This window comes from Aptenodytes forsteri, unplaced genomic scaffold, assembly GCF_000699145.1.
Source record: "Aptenodytes forsteri isolate BGI_AS27 unplaced genomic scaffold, ASM69914v1 Scaffold66, whole genome shotgun sequence".
NCBI lineage: Eukaryota > Metazoa > Chordata > Aves > Sphenisciformes > Spheniscidae > Aptenodytes > Aptenodytes forsteri.
The window spans coordinates 2,438,278-2,462,660 of record NW_008795131.1 but is presented as its reverse complement, the minus strand read 5'-3'; the positions used below and the strand labels follow the sequence as shown (position 1 = coordinate 2,462,660).

The 24,383-nt window shown below is 39.6% G+C and overlaps 1 protein-coding gene across 1 annotated transcript; it reads right to left on the bottom strand.

Moving 5' to 3' along the window:
* Window positions 1-5,657: 5,657 nt before the first annotated feature.
* On the bottom strand, window positions 5,658-21,674 carry GDPD1 (glycerophosphodiester phosphodiesterase domain containing 1). Its single transcript, XM_009278207.2, has 10 exons — window positions 21,653-21,674; window positions 19,722-19,764; window positions 15,350-15,485; window positions 14,615-14,660; window positions 13,165-13,283; window positions 12,427-12,516; window positions 11,223-11,356; window positions 10,487-10,546; window positions 9,581-9,632; window positions 5,658-9,004 (listed from the first exon to the last, which is right to left on the bottom strand). Exons 1-10 carry the CDS (start codon window positions 21,672-21,674, stop codon window positions 8,882-8,884), a joined length of 825 nt encoding a protein of 274 aa, XP_009276482.2. The 3' UTR covers window positions 5,658-8,881.
* Window positions 21,675-24,383: the final 2,709 nt, after the last annotated feature.

Here is a 24,383-nt window from a genome sequence, read left to right as displayed (position 1 = left end):
CTGGGGAAACCGCAGCCCAAAACCCGACGGGCAAAATTTGACTAAAGTGACCGGTTTCGGTTATCAAATCGCTAAACCGCCACCTGCCCCCGCCTGTCGGGGGGGGGGTTAATTTTCAGGTGGTCTGTAACTGCAGACCCTCACCCCTCCACCAGTGCCACCCCGCACCTACGGCCAGGGGAGCGCCCGGCTTGGGAAACCCTTGGCAAAGGCCAAGGCGGAAGATGGAGGGCTGTGGGAAAGGGGGGAAAACACCACCAACGCTAACCCGACTTCTTAAACACGCCATAAGGTCGTAATTAGCATGAGGACTAATTGCAAGTGAAGATACAATGCATTTCTCCTGGAAATCTCCATTAGCTTCATCCCGCTGCTTACCGTGATTTTTTTCCCAGGGGTGATCTTGGCGATCTCCCACCCAAACACCTGCAGGCGCGCTCAGTGCAGAGCTGGTACGTACACGTATGTACGTGCGCACATACATGCACACGGGGGTGCAGACGCACACAGCTACGCCAGGAAAAAAGCGCCGGGGCGAAAAGGAAAACGCGATCACCTCAAAGCACTGTAACCGAGAGACAAAACAGCACCCGGCTCCAAACGGGCGGACCTGAAGGCTCCCCGCCGCAGGGTTGTTTCCGACGGCACACCGCTTTGCGAGCGCTGATAACAGTAACCCATCACCGTGTCAAGCACAGCCTTCATAGCGTTCTATCAGGGGATGAGAGTTACAGATCTTATTAGCTGAAATGTATCTGCTTTATGAGTTCATTCTTGTTCTAACATTCCACTGCTTTAGCAAATGCTTAAAAGTATTTGAGGCGATTCTCCAGTAATTGGTAATTATTGGCAACTGCAAGGGCAATGCTCTGTTCCAGATGTTAAATATATGGACTCTAATACACACTAAGTAAGGGGCGATACAAGGCAACATTATTAGTTATTATTGTTGTTATTATTAGTCCTATTAGTTGTGATACTTTTTATTTTTATTGTTCTACCCACATGTAATAAAAAAATAGCCGCCTACCTCGTGATATAAAGTAAATACAGTTTTCTTTCACACAAGCAAAATGCACCCCTCCGATCGCATCACTAAAATGCACGCCAGCTAGCTAAGGGATTCTACAGACCAGATTTTAAAATACAAAATGACCTTTTTTTCCCCCCGTAAGCTAGTGGTACTACCAAGCACAATTTAAATATGCTATTAACGAACATTCAAGCACCATGGTAGTTACTAGCTACTAAATACACTCAAATGAAGAGGGAAATTGCCGTGTTATCTTTAGGATGCTACAAGAGCAACAGGAGCCTACTTTGAAGGCTTACTTTAAGCTGCTTCTTTTCTCAGACAACCTCCTCCCTCTTCAAGCCCAGCAGCAAGAGCCAACACATCAGGTTTTTAGACCACCTCAGCGGTGCTAAATGAAGCCTTATTTAACAGATCTAGGCAAGGTTATGAGCAGGAAGTGGTGAAAAAATTTGCTTGAACTTTAAGTCACCGAAACTTCTGAAAAGTAACCACAAGAGTTACCACAGTGTTGAAACCATCAGCAAAATAAATTTATACATCATCGAGAGGCTGCTGCATAACAGTGACATTTTTTTCTTTCACCCAAAAGCAAGTTGCGCAGCAGAATTTTCAGTTTGCTAATAAAAATATGTTATTGTTTACAAGGAGAACATCAAGATTCTTTACGTATATACAAAGGTCTCCGTTGTAGTAAGCTTGCTTTAGGATGGTGGTTAATTGGAATTACACTGATGTAAATTCAGCATCACCATGGAAATCTTGGGGTTCACACAGCTTTGAAGTCGTAGAAAAATAAGACCATAAAAAAAGCCAAAATTTCTTCTTTAAGCTATGTGTTAATCCCTATGACTTATGAAAACTGGAAGCTTTTTAGGGGCAACAGTGCTTCATCAGCAGCATTGCACCCACTTTTGAAACATAAAATGCTAGTTGGGTCCTAGTTACTTTCTCACTGAAGCTTCAAGTCACATTTTCACATTTGATTCTGCGTTACAGAGTTTGGTTGCAAACTTTGCGAGCACAGCTTAATCAGCATCATGAATACTTGTACTGGGCTAAGCTTTTGAGAAGCCTATTCGTTTAAAAAAAAATATCTGCATTTTGGATCTAACCTATTTGACAGCTTAGCTTTCAACTGAACAGCTAGGCAGGATTTTTAATTTCTCTACTTGCAAACATCCATTTTTTGGAGCCTGAACAGCACAGCTAGTGCTTCCCTGCTCAGTGTCTGATATCAGTTTCAACTTCTATTATAATTTAGACTAGAAAAGCCTAATTGATAAAGCATCACTGACCGGGGCTAACTTTTGGTACTCCACTACCACGGCACTACTGAGAGGGGAGAAAGTATCAAATCACTCGTTGAGACACTGCCTCAACATCTTTATTGCTGCATTAGAATTAAGCGGTACTTAAAATCTGCTAAAAATCTCAGTCCCTTAGCACTCCCAGATTTTATTTGTAGCTGGTGTTACTGGCCTTGTAATCAAGATACCTCACCTAATACTGCCTTTCTTCTTTGTCTGTAAAGTGGGGATACTTCAAACTTTTCCAGAGTCATCAGGAAACAACATCTTCAAGCACTTCAGATCAAAGAAAGGTGCTTTCATCTATTAACAGCAGGGTTTTTCTCCCTCACTTGCAGAGTCACTATTTTAGGTCCAGCAACAAAACAGCAAGCGTTCCCCAGTGCTTCATCTACGTCCCTCCAAATCACCAAGCTGTCTGGCGGTGAAGCTGTACAACCCTCACTATCCGCAGCGTGCTGATCACTCGTCTTACTTCCCGTAGCAATATCCCGCATCTCACAACGAGGAACTAGGCCATCCGTAAACCCACTGTCCAGCTTAACTAGCCCCAGAACCGTGGCAAAACTCAGCACCTGCAACAGAACGAGCGTCTGCTTTTAATCCAGCTCTGCGGCGCAGTTTCCCCATCACCTCTCCCTACCGGGAAGAGCTGTGTGTGGAGGGACAGAGCCCTCCTGAACATCGGCAGACATCAGCAGGGCTGTGGCGGCCTCCTGCGGCAGGAGGGAGGAGGACAGGCAGGCACCGGCCCAATTGACATTCTGCTTTTGTTAAGGTTTTGTGGCTTTTGTTTCCTACAGGCTTTCAGTGGGGCATTTCGCGCAGCCAGGAAAACAATCCATCCTCCGCCCAGGCAGGGAATTCCGGGGACAAACCAGGATCTCCGAGGTTTCTACCGACACCAATGATCTCGCTCGCCGATGTAGGAAAGTATATCCTGAAAACACATGAAAAGAGCTGCACCTCAAGCCTTCTTGCTTTGGATAAACAGTGCTAAGTCCTTCTGAATATTCTGTTTGAGTACCAAGTCTTAGTACTGCAGATTTATGATAGGTTACACGACGTATTCGTAGACGAGTACTTTCCATGTTAAAAGGCATGTGAATATTCATTAATGCTTCCCAATTCCCTATAATGGTTTACTATCCATTTAGAATGCGTAGTAAGAAATAAAATACTGCCCAGAGCAACCTGGGAAATCCTCTCATCGGCCTGCCAAAATCCTTCAAAAGTTACTAAATACTGTTACATACAAAAAACCCACTTCACCTATCTTACCTAATATGAAGCCTCGGGGCTTTAAAATTACACTTGGCCTTAAAACCTAGTATTTAATGTAATTTAATGGAAATCCTGTAGGAAAGCTGGAAATTTGCCTCTAGGACTAGAGGAAGCATTAACCTGCTTATCATGAGAAAAAGAACATCGGTATCAGAGCGCCGTATTTATAGCAAACTCTCACCCAACACAGGACAACACAACACTCTACAGAAACTTGCTACAGGTGGAGTACCTGTTAATATGAACATACCCAAAACAGCGAGTTTGCTGTCCCCGGTTCAGAAGCAGATACCTGTTGACTGTCAAAGGCTTTTTATACTCTCTAACTCATCGATCACGATCTTTTCCGTAATTCTTCTACAAAAGTGAGCAGGTAGAAGACTCGCTGTGTGTGGGAGAGAGTTAATTAGAACACAAGTGTCCTTAAGACATTACAGAAAGGTATTTCAGGATAATTTAAGGGCCACAGTAAGGTCATTTTTTAAATTAAGTCTAAATTATCAGATATTTACCATTTCAGCAAAGAGCAAATAGAAAACTACGACTATTAACCAAGTGAAAAAAGCATAATTGAGCCCTTTTACAATGAAGGCTCTCATTTCAATCTCGGGGCAGCTCCTCTGCTACCGTATCTTACACACACAGATAACCGAACGTTTTCATTTCCCCCCTTCAATTCAGATATGATATACGTACATAGACAGGATACGATATCCTCCACATCTCTGAACTGCTACATTCTGTAATTAAACTGATGAGTCAGATTATAGGTCAGAGCTGACGTCTAGAACCAGGCTACGTAAGATGATTTTGTCAGTGTTTTCAAAACCTGACCTGTAACATTATAAACGTGCACATACAATCTTGTAACGCTGCCAGAATTGGGCCATCAACCATTAAATTGGCTAAACACCAAACAGTATACTTCAAAAAAGAAGACATGTCCCCCAACCGAAAAAGCTGGTATTTATTTAGGCATGCATTACTGTGCTCAGGAATTAAGGATCATGATTTCTAAAAAGAAGTAATTAGAAAGTGCAAAGCAAAGGCCAAAGCTCTCACGCTTACACAGTTACGTTTGAGCATGGCTATCCAAAACACTAGCATATGTAATAGTTCTCAAAATACTACTGAAATAAGAAGCATTTCTTGGCTCATTCCACCTTGCTGTTTTCATCCATACAGAACTACAGACTCCATTTTAAGTTAAAGGTGCTACAATCCTAGACAAGTAGACAGAATTCACCCGTTCTTCACATTGAAAGATGCCGATGCCAAAAACATATACACAGAACCGGCTCTCCTGGCATGCTGTTATAGTTAAGACACTTGGGATCTTCATCCTTGTCCCCCACCCCATTACACAAACCTGTCTACTTCAAGCTGAACAACACGTAGGAAAATTTCAGGAGTTTAGTATCTAATTTGCATGCCTTCCCACTCTTCTCCGATCTTAAATTTTGATTATTTGAATTTTCAGGTGCACAGGCGGGCTGCTTGCTTTGAAGCATGCGATGCCTGTTCTGCAGACAGACCTTTGTTTGGAAGCAATGAAGCAACAGCACATACTGCATTGTTAACCAGCAGAATTCTCTACACTGTCTTCTAGCATCGCATATGGAGACTGCTTCTGATCATGTTTATCTACTATCGTTGAGCAAGTTTATCTACTACTGTTTCTGTCTTAAAATAAATAATAGAAAAATCAAATTGGAATTGTCTTAGAAAGTTTTACTTAAAAGTTTATTTGCACATGGAGAAGGCAGGCTTAACTCTTTTGCAGGCCTCATTTAGCTGCACATGGTTGCAGATACTATGATTACTATATGAGAAAACCAATGTCATTGCCAAAAATTTCTTAAAAGTTCTGAGTGCTTAAGATACCCCCTTCTTTTCAGCAACCCTATCCACATAAAAAGATCACCATCGAAAGTTCAATGTTTACTACGCTATAAATATAGTATCAAAAACTCAGAAATTATACTTTTAGGCAAAGAAGTCACAATTAGTAAGTATTTAGTTTTATGAGCAAAGATGTTTTAATGTGTCACATTTCAAGAGCATGAATCTTTCTTTACAGGAAAAGAAAAAAATCACTTCATAGATTTGGAGCTAGAGAGGTCCACAAGACTTTCTGCAAATTAAAAGTGCATGGAATACATGCATCATCCTTCATACATAAAATACTGTGTTCTCAATCCTATTGCAAAATAAGTGTTAAACAATATTTAGAGTGAAAAGTACCTGAAAAGAATCTCTCCTTGGAGGGAGAGATTAACTGAACATCCTCTTGGACAGCTGTGCAAGTTATCAACAAATGCTTTTCTGTACAAGTGGTTTAAAAAATCACACAGCAAGTTCTGGAACATTCAAAACAATGATCTGATAGAACAAACATTCTACAGTTACCTCAATTCCACATTATTTTGTTACAAACAGTTATCATGGCCTAAGCCCTGTGCACTGGTGCTCAGATTCACAGCCTCACCCATGCAACAGTATCTGTCTCAAGAGATCAAACTTTAGCTCTTGTACTAAAGCCCAAATGACTGAATAAATTCAGCAGCTTTTCCGGCACTGAACCCCTTCCCTCCCATGTAACTCGACTCATTCAAATTTCAGATATTAACTAGCAGACTTATCAAAGAGAGGTCATGTACAAGCAGCACAGTCAAAAGCTACATCAGATGTAGGAAGACTAGTGGTTGAAAAATGTGTTGAGCATCTTTCAAGGCAGAAGTTTCCAACACCACTGCTAAAGAGGAAAAAGATTACAATGAAATTAAAAAATTAAAGTTTGTCATTTCAATAACTGTGTTTTGTCATTCAATATAGAATAAAGCAAAATAGTTTATTTATGCAGTGATGAGGGGAACTTGAGAGAGAAACTAAGTCATCACCTGTCCCTTGAGAGATCAAGTCCAGAAATCAAGACTGGTATTTTAAAACTTAGCTTTTCCTAGCCTAAAAAAAAAAGTTTTAACATGTGCTATTTGGTAGTATTGTCTAAAACCAGAATTATATTTGCATCTTAATAGAGGTGTGCGTGTTGGAAATTCGATAGCAATAAAATTGAAGAAAACCACACTGCATAAAAAACTATCGGGAGCTACACGCTGGCTAGTAAACCAAATTAAGACAGAAAGGGTGGAAGTTTTTCATTTACCTACTGAGCTGCGTATGGAGCCTATTCTGTAACTATTCTGTGACTACTAGAAAGCAGGCAGAACTATGACTAGACTGATTCTTAGCAGTTATCTGACCAGACATAACTGGTCTGAAAGGGAAACAAGAAGCTTATAAGCACATAATAAATCATTTCATCCTTTTTCCTGTGAACAGTTAGGAAGTTACTTTTTCCTCTCTTCCATTCAACGAGCCTGATTAAATTAAGAGGAAATTGAATCTACAGCCATCTTAACTAGGCAGATATGTAGAAGGACACCCTTAACTTATTTGCCACCATTATCACATGTTCACTTAAATCGTAAATGCAGAAGGTTCTTCCACTTCATCCATGTAGAAATATTCCTCAGAAAGGGATTATAATGCAGAAACAAATATTATCCATCCAGATGGACTTGACGTTCTAACACTGACAGCCTACTGACAGACATAATGAAATAGCAAAGATGCTCCACAATTACAAGTATGGCACAGCAGCCAGCGGAGTGAAACAAGAGCCCTTCCAAATCTGAGCTAGCAAGGGAAAAAGATTACTTTAAAAGTTTTTATAACAGCGAGTACACCTTGCAGTAAATATACTCTTGCATCTGGCTACTATTATTAAGATCCATCATTTTCACATGAAGCTCCTTAAAAAAGTAGATACCATCACTAAACAGTAGTTTTGTTCCAGCAGTATCTGATGATTAAATGACTGAGCTTTATATATGTCATTGTGTATAATTAAGCTACAGTAACCAAATTCCTTCCGAAACCCCCTACCATTAACATGACAACACCAAAACACACAGGCATTGCAGGCTCAAATCTGTCTGACACACGTAGAACACCTGCTCACAATGACAGAAGAGCATGTAAGCTTCCAGAAATACCTTCCTATCTAACCCTATTCCATCACCCTTGGGGTGTCCTGGCTTTTGCCAGTGAAGTTACTTCCATGTCCATGCACATAAACTTAATGTACTTTTGTGGAGAGGAAAGACTAAAATTTACACACATCCTAGATTGGTGCTTGCTCCTTTTATAAGTATGCATATAAATCTGCTTTGGGTGAATTCATTTAATAGGAACAATGTAATTTGTTCCTGAAACTCCTGACAAAACTTAGTCTTCTTTGGTCCCTCACCCTAAAAACAACTTCCCATTCATCAAGCCAACAGATGTTAGAACTACAAATGTGCAAAAGACTTCTAAAACATCAGCTTCCTTTGTGAAAAGACTATTTCAAAGTAAGTGTAATCTATAACAAGTGTAATCTATAACAAGTGCAATCTTCCTTTCTGGAAAGCTAGCTACTGCCAGGCCATGGTAGCCTGACAGGCAGGTCAGAACCAGGGGCAAACCTAGACCCTGGCAGCAGAACTCAGTGCCAAACCCAGAACCTGGCTTAAATGCTGTATTTAGACCTTGACCAATAAGTCACAGTATTACCATCACATCAGAAAGGGGTCTAAATACAGTTGCAACTCAGGCTCAACATTCTTATCAGTAAGAATAATTGAGTATATCTATACTGACCAAGTGAGTTAATTTTGGTAAAAAAGTGACCGCCTTTACTGGCTAAACTATCTGGCTAGCCACAGACTCTGCTTTCTATTTCTCCTGTGCATTGTTTTTCTTTTTTGCCCTACAAAGTTATCTGAAAACTAAAAGCAGCACAAGAAATACATACACACTGGGTACACTTTCAGAAATTCTTACATTTCTGCCCACTAGAATATAACTGGAATAACTGACATCTGCTTAGGAACACTTGTGACAGGTAAAATAATGCTTATTATCTACAGGTATGATATCCAGCAACTTTCTTCCTAGTTATCACTATTTGTGAAGTGCACTGTTGCTAAATGAGCTATTTACAAATGTAAACTATGTAATTAAAGTTTTAAAATAAATAGACAACATTTACATTAGGTAGCAACTTGACAGCAAGGTAATAGATCATCCAATTACATCTTTCAAATAAAATGATCTGTGTATGCTGCTCAATTTTTAATTTTTTTTTTTTAAATGAAGAAAATCCTTGGCTCACAATCTATTCTGCAAGAACTTCCTTGGTTTTCTTTCTTTATGCTGGATAATTGTGTAAAAACTCCTTAAGTTTTGTTGGATAGTCTGTCATCACTCCAGTTGCTCCCAGATCAAATGCCCTCTTGTATTCTTGTTCTTCATTCAGGACCCAAATATACACCTATGAGATGGGATAGAGACACAAATTATTACAGGAAATACTCAAATTAAAAAAAGGTGACTTTTGACCTGAATTGTTTCATGTGAGAGAGGTGATGCCGCATACATCTAAAATGATAAATGATTACACTGTGATGCCAAAGACATGCACGCAAACATATCCAACTTCTTCCCCCTCACACTCCAAAAGGGGGCATTTTCTAGTGGCGACTCCAACTCCATTTCGTTACCTGAGACTTCAGATACTTCCAAGAGTCAAAATATTATTTTGTCAAAAGCCCAAAATAGGTAAGCAGTTAGCAGATTTTGTAGGCTTAAGTTTGAAGTGTGTGTGGGGAATCTTAAAGGGATTTAAATTAAAGAGTCTTCTTCCAAGCATACAATTCTTCCTTTGCAACTACAGAACTGCAAATATAACAGCATAAGCTATTGCTCAGGAACCAAAAAGCAACTTATTATCCGAGCAACCCAACAGACCATGCTGGGGAGAACAAGAACCCATCTTAAGGCCATACCTGGCGGGTTCAAATTCTCACTAGGTTAAAAGCACATTTCTTTTAGCTTTGCCACGCTGTACCTGAATGCCCCGAGCAGTGAGGTGGTCAAAAAGTGCTTTCCGCATTAGCAATCTGCAGAAAGGAGAAAGATATTATTTAAGAACTTGAAGTATATATGAAATTTTCAATGTCTGTTGACGTTCTGTAATAAGTTTTCCACAGAGCATTTAGATACAATGTTTTCCACAAGAAAGTGATCAGAAACCTAATTATAGAAAACTTTTAGTTCAAGCAACTCAAGACTGGTTAACACAGACACCCAGAAATTTGCATTAGCTATGCATATTTCTATCAACTCTTCTGAAGATCAAATCCAGCAGATTCCTCCTTCATCGTGCAGGTACCCTGTACCACGTCCGATGAATCAATCCCTTTGCTTTCAGAAGAGATTTTATCCTTCACACCGGAAGACATGAAAACTCTGCTGGCCACCCAAGAAATCAAACTAACAGATGGCAGACACAGAAGCAAGAGCCAGAAGACACTCACTGCCACCACATTCAACCTCTGAAAGCACATGACTAAGTTTCCTCTGAAGCACAGATATTCTTAAAATGCAGTGTGTAAGCCAAACAGTATCTCCTCTGACAACGTTATGAAACAGTCACAATGCCATGAAACGTGAAAGCCGCATTCTGAATCTACTTGCATGCTAATTAACTGAACACACTTAACGACAGAAACTAAATAGACTAAATTGGAATAATGCCCACTGTTAGTATGTTTCAGCATATGAAAAATAAAAGCATACAGGAACACCTACGTAAGATTTGAATATGATTTATGCTGCACTGACAATGAAGCTAGAGGAAACTGAAAAAAATTACAACGTAACAAGTAGCTGTAGCAATAGCTAGTCTTAGTTGCTTGAGCCAACTGTTATATTGCAAAATATAAATACAAATTTAGTAAGATTAAAATCTTACGTGTCAGCTAGCCAGATAATAAATTTCTGGCTTCTTGTCATCTTCTGTGGTTCTTTCAGCCTGTTGAGGAAGAGGAAACAAAAGATTACCAGAGCACGGATTAAAATATTAGTTGAGATGTTCCTGCAAAAGGAACACAAAGGATTAATCTTGCAGTTTCTCAAATTAGCGCAGTAATTTCACTAAGACAGTGACTTAGAATTGGGTTACACAAGAGAAATGTGCTACATTTAAGAGAAGCAGCAGAGATGGGTATTCAGCAGCATTTTGAGTAAAGTATGAGAAACAAAGAGCACGTGAAATCTTGTATCCACCCTATTACTGACTTGCTGCTTGGCCTTATTCAGACTAATTTGTTCTCAAGAAAGAGGGAGAAAGCGCAAGAATTAGTTATTTGTACAGCGCTGCTACATATTTCTATCTAGATGGCATCAGCACAAGCTGTGTTGTAAAGGCAGCTGCATGAAGGCGGTATTTACAGGAGATGCTGTAAACAGTGAACACGGATATACACAGGCACCCCACACCAACAACTGAGTAACTCAGAGCTGGCTAGAGACAGGTTAAATACAGAGGAGCAAAAGATTTGCATAGCTTTCTCTTAGGAATGTACAAAAGTGCCTGAACTAACAAAACAGTATCCTCGGTCCGAGGATACCGACTAAACCAATGCTCAAAGCATTCACTCGCTTTACTACCATTTCAGTGCAGCACCCACCGATGGACTCTAACTCACTTGAGGATGATTGAAGGCATGGGAATTTCCAAGAATTCTTCCTTGAAAGGAATGAATGGCAGCAGACCAGTGTAGAACAGGCCAAGAAGCAGGAGGACACGTTGCAAACAGAAGATGATTGGAATGTCAGCATTCTGCAGGACCCAGGAAAGAAAGATTCTAAATTATCTTGGTAGATTGTTGAGTCTGTTGCAATAAAATGTACTCATCGATACATGTTTTAAGTTTAGCACTAGCCTAAAGATTAGGCTGCCAACTGTTTATGATATGCCTGCCGCTGAATTAAAATTACTCTTTCTGGTAGCTTGTAATCCAAGCAGAAGTTTTACAAAATTTGAAGGGGCATTGGGACAGGAAAAGGTAAAGTTTCACTGGTCGCAGTACTGCTTTTGTTACCTGCCTTCATCATCTTTCCAGACTGCGTGACACTATGCAGCATTTTGTCTTAGACTAGTATTACTGCAAAGAACAAGCTGTGCTTTAGGACAGGACTTGTTACAGTTTGGAATCACATCAACTCACTTCACAACACATTTTTAAAGACGCTGGTTTATGAACGAAAATATTTGGGCATTGATGCTATGAAAATGAACAAATATAACTGCTGTTCAGGTAGGAAATGGTGTGTTGTCCTGCACAGATAAATCAGAACAATATCTGTACTCTCAACTAGATCAATTTCACTCAGGTGCGTAACTCCCTCGGACTAAGCACAATTTTAATTTAATTCTAAATTGTACAATTCCTCAGCACAAAAAGGAATAGAATCTATAGCTGTAAAACAGCTTTATACCAACGTAACTGTGTGTCAATTAGTGGCCACATCCATTATTTTCACAAAAAGAAACACACAATAAGCAATCCTTAGAAAAAAATGCTTTTGTACCAGATTAATGAAATGCAAAACAGGCTCTAAGAGTTCCTGGCATAAAATCATAACACCCTGTATTTTATAGAACAAGAATAAAACATGATTAAGCTTAATTCCTCAAGTATCTTATTGCAGAGTATATGGGTGTTAACTGTGCTTGATTTATTGTAACAGTGTAGCAAGCAGAACACAATCTAAGTGCAAAATTTCTCATCACATCTGAAAGTCTGGCATAGCTGGCCAGATCTTGATTTACAGGGTGTTTTTCTGTACAGTTTGTCACCACACAGTAACAAGCAGGCAAGAATGAAGCTTAGCTGGACCCATTCTTACCTCCTTAAGACACTTTGATACAACCTCATAACTGACATTCCCCCATACCGTCAAATGCTCTCGCTTATACTGACTCACCAGCTCCGAAACCTGCAACATAAAAAAGCAGAACCCTAACATGTATCATTGAAAATTATGTGCAGAATTATTTAACTGAAACTCTACTTGTTACTTTTCAACTACAGAAGTCATTACAGAAAAGCCAGTTCTTCTATACTCTCTCCCATCTTAAGATGATTGCGTCGCTTTGACTGGAAAGAAACAGGTGTTCAGGTCAACAGATAAAAAGACAGACCATTCCACCTACAAAAAAACCCAGAGAATATAAGAAAACGAGATGGCAAAATAGTATCTGATGGAAAGCAGATTTCCTTTTCTGTAATGAAGATTCATCTTTACACTGACATCATGTTTTTACGATGCTTTGGTAGGCAACAGTCTGTGAGACAACCCTTCATATGAAGTACAAACCAAACGTGTCTAGCAGCGTCGCATCAGTTTCATGTCAAGATAAAGGGTCAGTAGAGAGCTGTTTGCTAAATATCTTGCACAAGATCGCTTCCCTGTCTTCTGTATTACCTCATACATGGAGCAAGATCTAACACATGAAGGATGAAGCAGTCCAAGAACACAGATTTTAGTGTCACAGGCTGCTAGCAACTCCAAGAAACTTTTCTTCTGGAATGTCAACATCATTACGTGACATTCGGTCTCAGTTCAGCATAGATTTTCATGTACCTTTTTGATCAACACATTGTTGTTCACTTTGATGTCGATGTTGACAGGAGTTTGCGGAAATGCCTCAAACACCTCTTTCAGGAGTGGAATACGGTTGTCTTTTCCCTCGCAGTGACATTCTGGGGAAACAAGAAAGTTGTCACTGCTGTGACCATTCTTAATACACCACAGATAACAAGTGCTCTGACATCTCAGCTTTTATCTTAAAAAAAAAAAAAAAAGAGTTCTTAGAATTATCACACTTTTAAACTGAAAAAAAAAAAAAAAAATTACTTCACTCAGTTGTAGTTAATTATGACAAGCTCACTTCCAGAATGAAAATGCCCTGAGCGTACTGCATATTTAGGTTTGAACTTCATTAAATTCAGTTGTTATTTAGCAACAGTAAGAGTGCAGGCATCGTTGAAGTCCTGAAACATGGGCTCAGTTACCACATACCAAATGCAATGAGATTAATATGAAACATGACCAAATGAGAAAAACTTTTCCTTCTACAAAAATTTACTGGAGAAGCATAATGAGTAAAGGGAACAGAAGGCAAACCCCCCAAATTTTATTGTCTGAAACTGCTTGTGGCTCTAGGGAATTAACTGAAGGCTCTCACCATCTCTTTGTATTACTGTACATAAACAAAAGATATATGTGTGTGAAAATAACACATCATGGATCTCATCTTGGTGCATTTTAAGTATTTTGCAATTTTGAACAGAAATGTTTAACATAAAATTTGCTTGCTGGGCAATTCAAATATGGAAAGGCTACACAAGATAGTCACAAAGCCCCTCAAGCAAGCAAACACATCTGATACCATCTCTGGTAGCCTTTTCTAGGTAGAAGTGCTCTCAGTTTTAGCCTGTATGCTTTATTCAAGTTATAGTCCCGTGAACCACGGTTTTCACAAGAAAACAGGTTAAACTTTTTCTAGGTTTTCCTCTCTTGCAGCAATATTGGTACTAAACTTTAAGTCATACATACAGTAACTACTACTCTTTCCATTCACCCTTCTGAAAATGTCTGTATCATCTGACATCTTGTAGTACTTCAAGCCCAGAGTGCACCAGCACAATGGCATTTGAGTTCTAAAGAAATTATCTTCTGCCTTCTCTTTGTTTTTCGGAACAACAAATTTTCAATCAGCACCCTCTGAAGATCTCACAAGGGAACTGGAAAGCAGTGGCGAGGAGTAGACAAGCAAACAATTGAAATGCTTACTTGGAAAAAGATATCTTGCATCTTAAACTTAGTCACTGCCAAGTGGTATGAAAAAAATGTATTTTAGTTTCTAAAGCTAGGATTATATTCTCCTTTTAAAACTTCTCTCATCAAGATACTGATAGAAGCAAATCCGCTTTTCTGCTCCCTTTGCCAAAATAAGAAATCACCACACTATGATAGTGGAAAATTAGTTACTGGTACTGTAAATTGAAACAGCACAAGACAAAAAACTTACCTTTCTGAAATGTGACATCCAACTTGCAGAGATATGGTGGAAGTTCCTTGAAAATGAAGGGAAATGGAACACTAATTCAAATGCAGGGATATAAGAATGACTTTTCTCAAAAAAGACAAAAAAATTTATAATTCATAAGCTATGTAAGTTATCTTCAAAGACAAAAATAATTTTTTTTTAAATCTTCTTGCACCCAAAAAGTGATTTAGAAGCACTGTGTTCATTCATACTTCAACTATTTGGCATTCTTAGACTTGTGCTACCTGTCGCTGAGTAAGGCAAAACATTTCCAGACGCCTGTCTGAAAATTCTGAGAATTCCAGTTAAATATCAGATGGAAAGACAGTTCTGTAAAACAGGCTTTTAAAACTGTCAATGCAGGTGGGATTCATCTACCGGTTTTCACATTAAAAAGCTGGTCATACGAGAAGGAGCTTGTTGACTAAGCTTCCTTTGTCATCAGTATGGCAAAACAGGCCCACCTCCAGAAAGCTATTCATCCAACCTGCTATTAGACAGAGTTAATCACCCTCTGGAAACGTGCTGGTTTTTCTCCCTTGACTACACAGGGAACCTAGTGAACTTTTTTGTTTTGGTAAGACAAGATGAATCCCCTCCTTAGACTTCGGATACTAGACATACACACACGCGCACACGGCCTTCCTGCCCACCCCAGCCGCTCTACCAACACATTTTTAAACATCATCTAGCACTAACGGTTTTTCTCCCACTTACAGAGTATTTGAGGTCGGATATGTTGACATCAACTCCTGTTGATCTCTTCAGGTTCTCATCATGGGACACAACCACTTGCTCATCTTTCGTCAGGTGACAATCTAGCTCCAACATATCTGTTCCTATATTAACCGCACTGGAAGCAAATAAGTCTGCCTTGAACCACACATATATTTCATACAGGTCCAAACCTAACACATACATGTTATTCAATTAAACTAATCCCAGTGGAGGTACTTTAGATGCTTTATGATGCAATGAATCCTCACAATCTTGCTGCAAAGCAAGAAGCAAATAACTGCTGCAGCAGGAAAGCTGATGCAAGAATAAACAACGTATTGTGGATCAGAGATGGGATTTGAACTTGGGAGCTTTGGCTCCGTCTTCCATACAAATCAAGCAGCACACCTGTCGACTGCAGCCTACCACCTCAGTATTGAGAAACCTACTTGTAAAGTATTGTTTCAGAATTTTGAGTGTGAAGTTTATTAGTATCAGCACACTTACCGCTGGAAGAAGCGAGCTCTTTTAAAAAAAGTAATCAATCTTGTGGTAAGCATAAACAACAAACGACAGGGATGTGAAAGCCTTTTTTTACTTGATTTAAGTTAATCAGGAATGGATGGATCAGGAAATCAGCAATGGTGCTTTCAGGCTTTTGGCTTTTTGGCTAGCAAAACTACATTTAAAAAAAATTATTATTATTTTAATGAAAAAGTTTTCATTTTAAATTTAAAAAAATAAACCACTAAAACACCCAGTCATATTTTTCAAAGAAAAACAGATTTTCCTGTTCCAATCTGCTGCTTTGCAAAGTTCTAATCCAATCCCAAGTCCACTCTGTAGAAGCTTAGCTCATAGGAGGAGTAAAGAAAGCAGAAAGTAGTAATAATACTGATTAAAAGTAAGTACAAGGAACCTCACACCAGAACAGAAAAACTAAGCTTTATTCCAGTGAGAAGTAAATTGCTCATTTCATTAGAAAAGATACTCAGAAGTTATCACTCCAGCAGAGAGCTAAAAGTCCCAGCCTGAACACTTCCTTCAAAACACCGGGCTATTTTTTTTATCCACCTACGAACAAACGTACAACATCTGTGAGTACAGCCTATACCGGACCCAAAGCTCTGTGACTTCAGTAACAGCTTTTTCCTTAAGAAAAGGGCTTTATTGACTGCTGAAGTACAGACGTGCCATAAACACTCACAAATGCAACAACAAAACAAAACAAAAATTAGAACATACTCCCATAAGTGTTTAACACAATTTCTGGTCCAGCTGGGATAATGATCAAGAGGGGGGTTGTCAAATTAAAACCAATTTGTTAACTGTTTTCCAGTGCCACTAATTAAGAATTAGGAGAGGAACAAAATCCTATTACACATGGAAGATACACAGCCTGTTCTGCTTAATTTTTCCTCCTGAGGAAAAGCATCTCCAAATATGCTGCAGGAGATTTGCCAAATTTGTAGAAAACGTTCCCATCTAGTACCACATATTATCATTTAACCAGCAAAGTTTATCAGAAATATTACTGCTTAAGAAATTCAGGACTGATGCTGCACGGAAAAAGGAGAACAACAACTTGCCTTGTCAACAAATTTGAGAATTTGCCAGGCTCTTACTAGCAGCTTGCTGCTAAATAAGCTTCCTTAAAGTGCTGCGTTTTTTCAGCTGGAAATCAGTTTGTTCTGCAGCTCTGTAATAACACATCAAATCTACATTGCTCCAGAGAAGACTCCAGATGTTCTCCAGATTCAGAAGAACGTGTTGGATTGAGATCCAACTGCTCCAGAACTCAAACTGTGAAGCAGAGTCACATTTGCAGATTAGGACGAGAGCGCTCTTTGCTTGTGTTTAACTCCAACTGTTTTCAAGTAAAAGGGCATACCAGGAAATACGTAAGAAAAGCCTTACCTCGGAAAATAAATTCCATTAGGCAAGACCTAATGTAGCTCAATGTATAGAGTTTATAAATACTAAGTTGACCACGTACTTTTATTGCTGTAACTACAGTGTTTAAAGCTTTCTCTCTAAACCAAGTATGTTCATAAAAGAAAAGGAAATACAACGAGAAAAATATCTGGAGAGTTTACTTAGCAGCTTCCTGTCAAGAGAATGCTAAAGTACATGGCTGTATTAGGGACAATAAAACTTGTAATTAAATTCTTACGACATCTTTTATGCCGGATCCCCAAATACTTTAAGACTCTGCAAGTGTCTCTTTTAGCTTAAAATCAATTATTTTAAAATCAAAAACCATCATAGAAGCATTTAAATACAGTATAACATGATTACAGCCCCAAAAAATCTATTGGGTATTTTACCATGCAAACAAAAAAAATACTGTCTTTGGTACAAAAAGCTCATAATTGCTTTCCAGAATATTTGTAAGTTAAGCTAGTATCGAACTTGAAATTACCAATAAGGCTTCCCCCCCTCCATACACTTTGTTTATATATTACTAGAATAATTTCTTCATTATCATGCAACAGTATTAAATATTCTCCAATCACTGTTGAAGTGTAAATAGCATAAACAAAACTATTTGCTTGTCAATACTTAGGTTACTGTCAACAAAGCAAAAACAAGGGGGTAGGTCTTACGTTGCAGACAAGCATTCTCTTTCGGATTCAACTATATCAATGGTCAAATACGCCTGCTTGTCCAAACTTGCAGAAACAGCTCTTGCAGGCACGCCCTATTTGGCTTCATGAAAAATCTGGTGGATTATAAATTTATTAGTTCATACCAGCCATCTGAGCCAATCCAGCTGATTTTTCACCATGCAGTTCACCAGTTTTCTACCCAATTCCTTTTGCTAGCTTACCAGTGGAGAAGGTGGGAATGAGCGGATGGGAAGGACAAAGCCTTTACCCCTCCAGAGGAAGCCAGAAGACTTTCTACTGCCTAATGCAAAGTAATCGCTCTGACTCTGCTTTCTGCAGAAGCGGCATGCCTTTATTATTCAGCCAAGACAACTTCAAAACAAGTAACTGAACTTTGCTATTGGCAGTGGTGATGAGTTCAAAAAGTGGACCTTAATGCATTTGTTACACTATAGTCATAAAATAATTAAAATGGTCAGAAGAGAGTCAGACAAATGTCTGTATTACCACAAAACATTATTTGACTCCTAGCACAGTCCTTACTCTAAGTACTACAGCTTACTTCTGGGAATGAAATAAAAATAGGTATAACTTGCTTTGTAAGAGCCCCATACATATAAAACCAGTATGATACTAAATGGAAATTAAGAAATGGTTAAAAAGAAGTAGCACTTTCCAGAAACTGTGGTAGCAGACTTGAAAAAAGGCAGGCCAGCAGGAAAAAACCTGCAAAACTATGCTAAGCTTCCATGGAGATAGAAAATACTGCAGGACTTTCAATAGCACTGTTTGGTTGGGAAAGCTGGCACTCCTCAGTCTGCAAGGAAATGTGCAAACTGATGAGGCTACTTAGCACAAAGCAAATTAAAAAGACCAAACAAAACAAAGAGAAGCCTACATAATTTGGTCACTGCTCGTTGGCAGCTGGAGTTTTAGATATGCTTCTTTTTCAAATGCCTTTGAGAACCTTGTTAGAATTCACTACTTAAATGCTGGAGGCTTAAAAGCCTTTCCAGTACCCACTCCATTTTAAATCCCTAGATAAGAGGCTTTCACACATTGTGCGAATGAAGTACGCGTATGAAGGGAAAAAGCATAACAGAAACATTTTTAACAGCTTTACAGATGGTGCATTAGAAGTTAGTGAACAGTAGGATTTCAGTCACAGTAATTCTAGGAGACAAATTATTGACCTTCTATATAGAGGAGGGAACTGAATACCATGAAACTGTGGAATATCTAAGAGAATTGCTTACAGCCGTAATAGCAGTCAACAGATTCAGACTTCCTGAAATCCAGCCCTGTATGCTAATTAGCAGATTGGTATAGGCTATGATCTGAAATACCTTTTGAGAAACATCAAAGTATCTAGAAAAAATAGTGTATGATATTAGTTACGAAAAAGAGCTTTATAATGACAAATAAATTAATGGAAGCAATCGCCACTAAACATGGAAGCAGTATTGTTTCATGTTTTATTAGCTAGCACAGGAGGAATCGGGCCTCAGGAGTTTTATTTCCAATTGCCAGTCTACCACGTTGTTGTGTACCAATCGTAGTTTGTGGTATCCCAATTCCTTCTTGCTGAAATTGGAGTAACGTTTAGCAATCCACAGAAGTCATCCAAAGGAGAGATGACTTTCAGAAATAGGACACTGTACCCCAAACAGCTGATGGAAGTCCTATCTTTCTTGATTGCTTCACTCACTAAAGACAATGAGAACACCGCTGATTTAGGCATTATTGGTTCCATTTGTACTCACTGGTGAAAGGCTGCCATCGTGTTTTCCAGGTTCTCTCCGGCACCTACAAAAATAACAAAAACTAAAACATGTACAAAACCGTTTTCCTCCCCTCAATCCCAGTGGAAATAAATAAAAAATAATGAATTTAAAACGTACATATTTTGAGGAAATATTTGGAGGAATGAGTATGAAGTTAAGAGTCAGTTAGAGTCAGAAATCCCTGTTGCTGATAACCTACTGGGGAGACCCAAGAGACAGGACTTTCTCAAGATAAAAGAATTAAAAAAAAAAAAAAGAAAAAAGGAAAAAACAGAAGGCTGTTACGTTGGATTTGTGTAACACTTTGAATATACAAAACAAAGTGTTTGTTTTACCAGCGGTTGGGTGCCCTGTTTTTCCTTAAAGGCATTGTATTTGGCTATGACAATATGGTCCACAGGCACAGGAACAGTATATGCAAAAAGTCTACTTCAGAGTTAGAGGAGTAGTAAGAGGAAAGGTGACAAGAGGAGGGGAAAAAAACAAACCAACCAACCCACCCCAAAACCAACAAGGAAAAAAAAAGACTCTCTAAAGCTGATATTCCCTAAACGCATAACCCAGTTGATGCTCAAAGAGGTGACAACCTCCTTTTTCAGTGCAAGGATACTTCCTGAAACAGCACAAATCTGTCAATAAAGGTTTATGCTGCTGGCAAAGAGAGGTCTCATACACAAGGAATGAAACACACATCAACTCCAGTTAAGAAATGAAAGGACAAGCAAATCAGATTTTCTCTCAGGCAGGAATAAACTTGCCAACTCTTAAGCCATCATTCTCTACATAAAAATCTTTGAAAATCAGCCTGGTTAGGGACTGGAAAAGGTTGTGCCTTCTCCCTCCCTCAGAAAATAGGCAATATTATATACTGAAAAACAAAAGAACTTCAGGAAGACACATGTACTGATGAGGATAGCTATGCAAATTTTAACTACTCTTTGACAGTGATGAATGACAGACTTTGTAAACAACAATTATAAAAGCTTCAATTAAGGCCTTGCCTATTAACAAGGCCTTACCAGTACATACTTATCTAGGTCTGTGTTTAGTTACTTAATTAAAGCAATGCAATTCTATGCACGCATAACTAGCAATTTAAAATTGTTGTTATCAGGTTAGCTTGCATTGGTAAGTTTACAAAATGAAAGACTTAACTGACTTCGAATCATAATGACAAAATCTGCATGGTTTAACGTAAACCAATGCAGTAAGTCCACAGCAGCTTCTGTGATTAGACATTCACCAATATTTTATGGCATGTGATTGCAGAACTACGGATAGGCTGAGTGGCAAAAGTGACTGAGGGATAGAGGAGAGCATGAGAATCTCATCGTGTACTTCTGAAGATTGCCTAACAGATGGGAAAAACTTGCATAGGACCTGGATGATTAGTTATAAGGTAACTGCAATAAAAATTGAGGTTTTGGATAGCTTATCAACTGTGACAATATAGCCCATACATCCTGAATGGTAAAAGAGGGGGGAAAAAACTGAGTCGGTCTTCAATTTGTGAACAAAACAACAGTATCCTAACATTCCTGGGTGAAATTTCCAAAAGTAACACTTTAAATGACTGATCTAACAAGTCACATGTTAGGGAGGTAGGTATGGCGAGTCAAACCAGTTGGTAACGAAACGCCTGACCTGCAGCGTTTCAGGGAAATGAGGAAAAAAGTTGAGAGATCAGCTGAAACAGGAATTCTAAGTCAGCAACATGGCTTTCACAAACCACACTCAGAAAAGGGAACTATGACAAGCAAGTGATTTGATGTACTAAATCATTTTCCCTCCATAAAAATGAAAAGGCTGGGCTGACTGAAGGGCTTCTGACATTTACGTAAATGCACCTCCAGATTCATATATTGTCCATTTGCGTTGTGAACTACATGCATCTGCCATGCAAAAATTACCTTCCCCGGCATACTTTAGCATCCTGTGAGCCAAAATGGCCACATCCAAACATTATGATTGCATACTCTAACTCTGAAAGCACCACCATGGGACAAGAGGGAGTCAATGTCAAGCACCGGCTCAAGGAGGCGACCCTTAGAAGTTCTGTTGTTTTAGGTTTCCCCCCCCGACAATGTAAGCAAAGAAGCGCGTTAGGAAGAATGTTGCCAGCAGGTCAAGGGAGGCGATTGTTCCCCTCTACTCAGCACTGGTGAAACCATATCTGGAGCACCGTGTCCAGATCTGGGCTCCAAAGTACAAGACAGACATGGATCTACTGGAACAAGTCCAGAGAAGGGCTGTGAAAATTAAGGGGTGAGAGATTCTTGCATACAATTAGAGGCTGAGGGTGCTGGAATTGTTTAGCCTGGAGAAGAGAGGCTCGGGAGGATCTTACCAACACGTAGAAATACTGGATGGGAGGGAGTAAAGAAGACTGAACCAGACTTTTCTCAGTGGTGCCCAGGGAAAGGACAAGAGGCAACGGGAACAAATTGAAATACAGGAAATTCAATTTATAAACATAAGAAAACCCCCTTTTTTTATTGCAAGAGTGATCAAACTGTGGAACAGGCTGCCTGGAGAGGTTGTGGAGCCTCCGTCCTTGGATGTATTCAAAACCTAACTGGACAAGGTCCTGATCAACCTGCTCTAGTTGCCCCTTGCTCTGGTCAGATGAGATGATCTCCAGAGGTCCCTTCCAATCTTAACTATTCTGTGATTCTGTAAAAATCATCATGCTACCCTGTCTCAAAGACCCCGCAATCCAGCCCATGCAGCTGACATTAATAAAGGACTCTAAGACAGACTACCAAGACTTAATTATTGATCTCAGAAATGACCGATTTTAAAATTATGCAGAAGTGAAGAAATAATTCGGGGATGCTTCCACTGAGGAGCTATAAACTGAGATAAGAAAATCCTTGCATGAAGAAAGAAGCAAAATCAAAACCCACAGGCTTAAAACAACTTCACATACAAGGCTTCATCTCAGAGAGGAAAAAGCCAAACAAGTGTTATCTTGATCTCCGAAGTTAATAGGAGTAATGCAATAGGAAACCTGACACGGCATCTAAAGCTACAGGATGACTAAAGCCTGATGAGAACTTAAGTCCCACAGGAATTTAAGTTACAAGGTAAATACTGCAGAGAGCAAAGAGTAAGTCATCTTTAGTCTCATAGTACCCGATGAGCAAACAGCTGCCGAGATGTTAAGGGCTGTACTTCTACCATAGGTGTGTTTCACAGTATACACACGGACACAGAACAATTCAAAGACCGTGGACTTTGTCTCTGAATACCTAATGAATAATCCTCCCATTGAGTAAGGTTTTCCTGTTGTTCTAATGGCGCTTAGTGCAGCTGGCAACTTGCATTCTAGGCTTAGGGCTGTATATCTTAACTAAGGTCATTGCAAAGAAGTGAGAACAAAAGAAGATTAAGGAGATCATACCAAGTTCCAACAAAGTAATCTGCAAGTGTTTAATAGCTTGCAAATTAACAAACAGGTAACAATCAGAATTGAGAACCTTTGGTCCTTGAATGAAAATACATACCTACCAGGAAATGGCTAATATACGTATTCCAAACCAAAAAGTGCATTTTATGCTATACTTAAGACTATAGTTATAAAGAAACTTAACCTGTTGTATAAACTAAATGAAAGAAATGCAACTAATAAAAATCTATAAGAGATCAGCTCTAGTTTTTGTATTTTAATAATTCAAGGTAAGGACCATCGGCTAGAACTGTGATCAAACACTGCATAAACTGGCACTAGATACGACATTGAAAACTGTTTAAACTCAGCATCTGACATCTCTCCCACAGAATTTCGGGAAAAATATTTACTAGAAAACTGACGGACTATTTTCACAAATTGAATGAGGCAGCAGGGAAAAGCACAGAACTGATCCTCACAGAACAGGAAAATACAATTTGCTGTATTTTTTTTTCCTCCCAATGCTTTGGAAAAGGTAGAAGAAACTTTAAAAACATCTTTTAGCTATTTTAGATAGAAGCAACCAGCCTACCCACAAGGCCTTGGCACAAGGTGTATGGAGGGGACAAGACTCTCAAAATGGGATCGGGTTTGCCACGGCACTGAACCATTAACTGTCTCCAACAGCAAGGGGAGCAAGAACAGAGTCACAGCAAACTGCATTTCTTCTGAAACCAGAAAGCAAAGCAAACAGGCAGTTAGAGGCAAGATTGATCTTTTGTACCTGATCTAAGCAACAGCCAGCCGCCTCCCTCATTAGGAAGAGAAATACCGTAACACCGAATCATTAGGAAGAAAAAATGTATACGTTTGAGAGGGAAACCATCACGATCGGAACCCACGTAAAACAAGCTGATTTCGGCTGACGCGTTTTAAGTTCGGAGATTAATTCAGCTTTGAAATCAAGCACTGGTCAGCAGGTGGCACCTAAAATTAGGTTGCGGGAGGAAGGTTTAAAGGGAGCCCGCTGCGAGCGACGGGCACCGCGCAGGAGCCCCTCAAGACCCTCCCGACAGGGCTCTGGCAGCGCCCGCCCGCACCAGGCGTCAGGGAGAGCGGCGTCCTGAGGGAGCGGGGAGGCGTCGCCCCCCAGGGAGGGCCGCGGGAGCCCCCTCAGCGCCCGGAGCCGGGGAGGGCTGCAGCCCTCAGGAAGCGGCGGGCGGCCGCAGCCTTCGCCCGCCTGAGGCGAA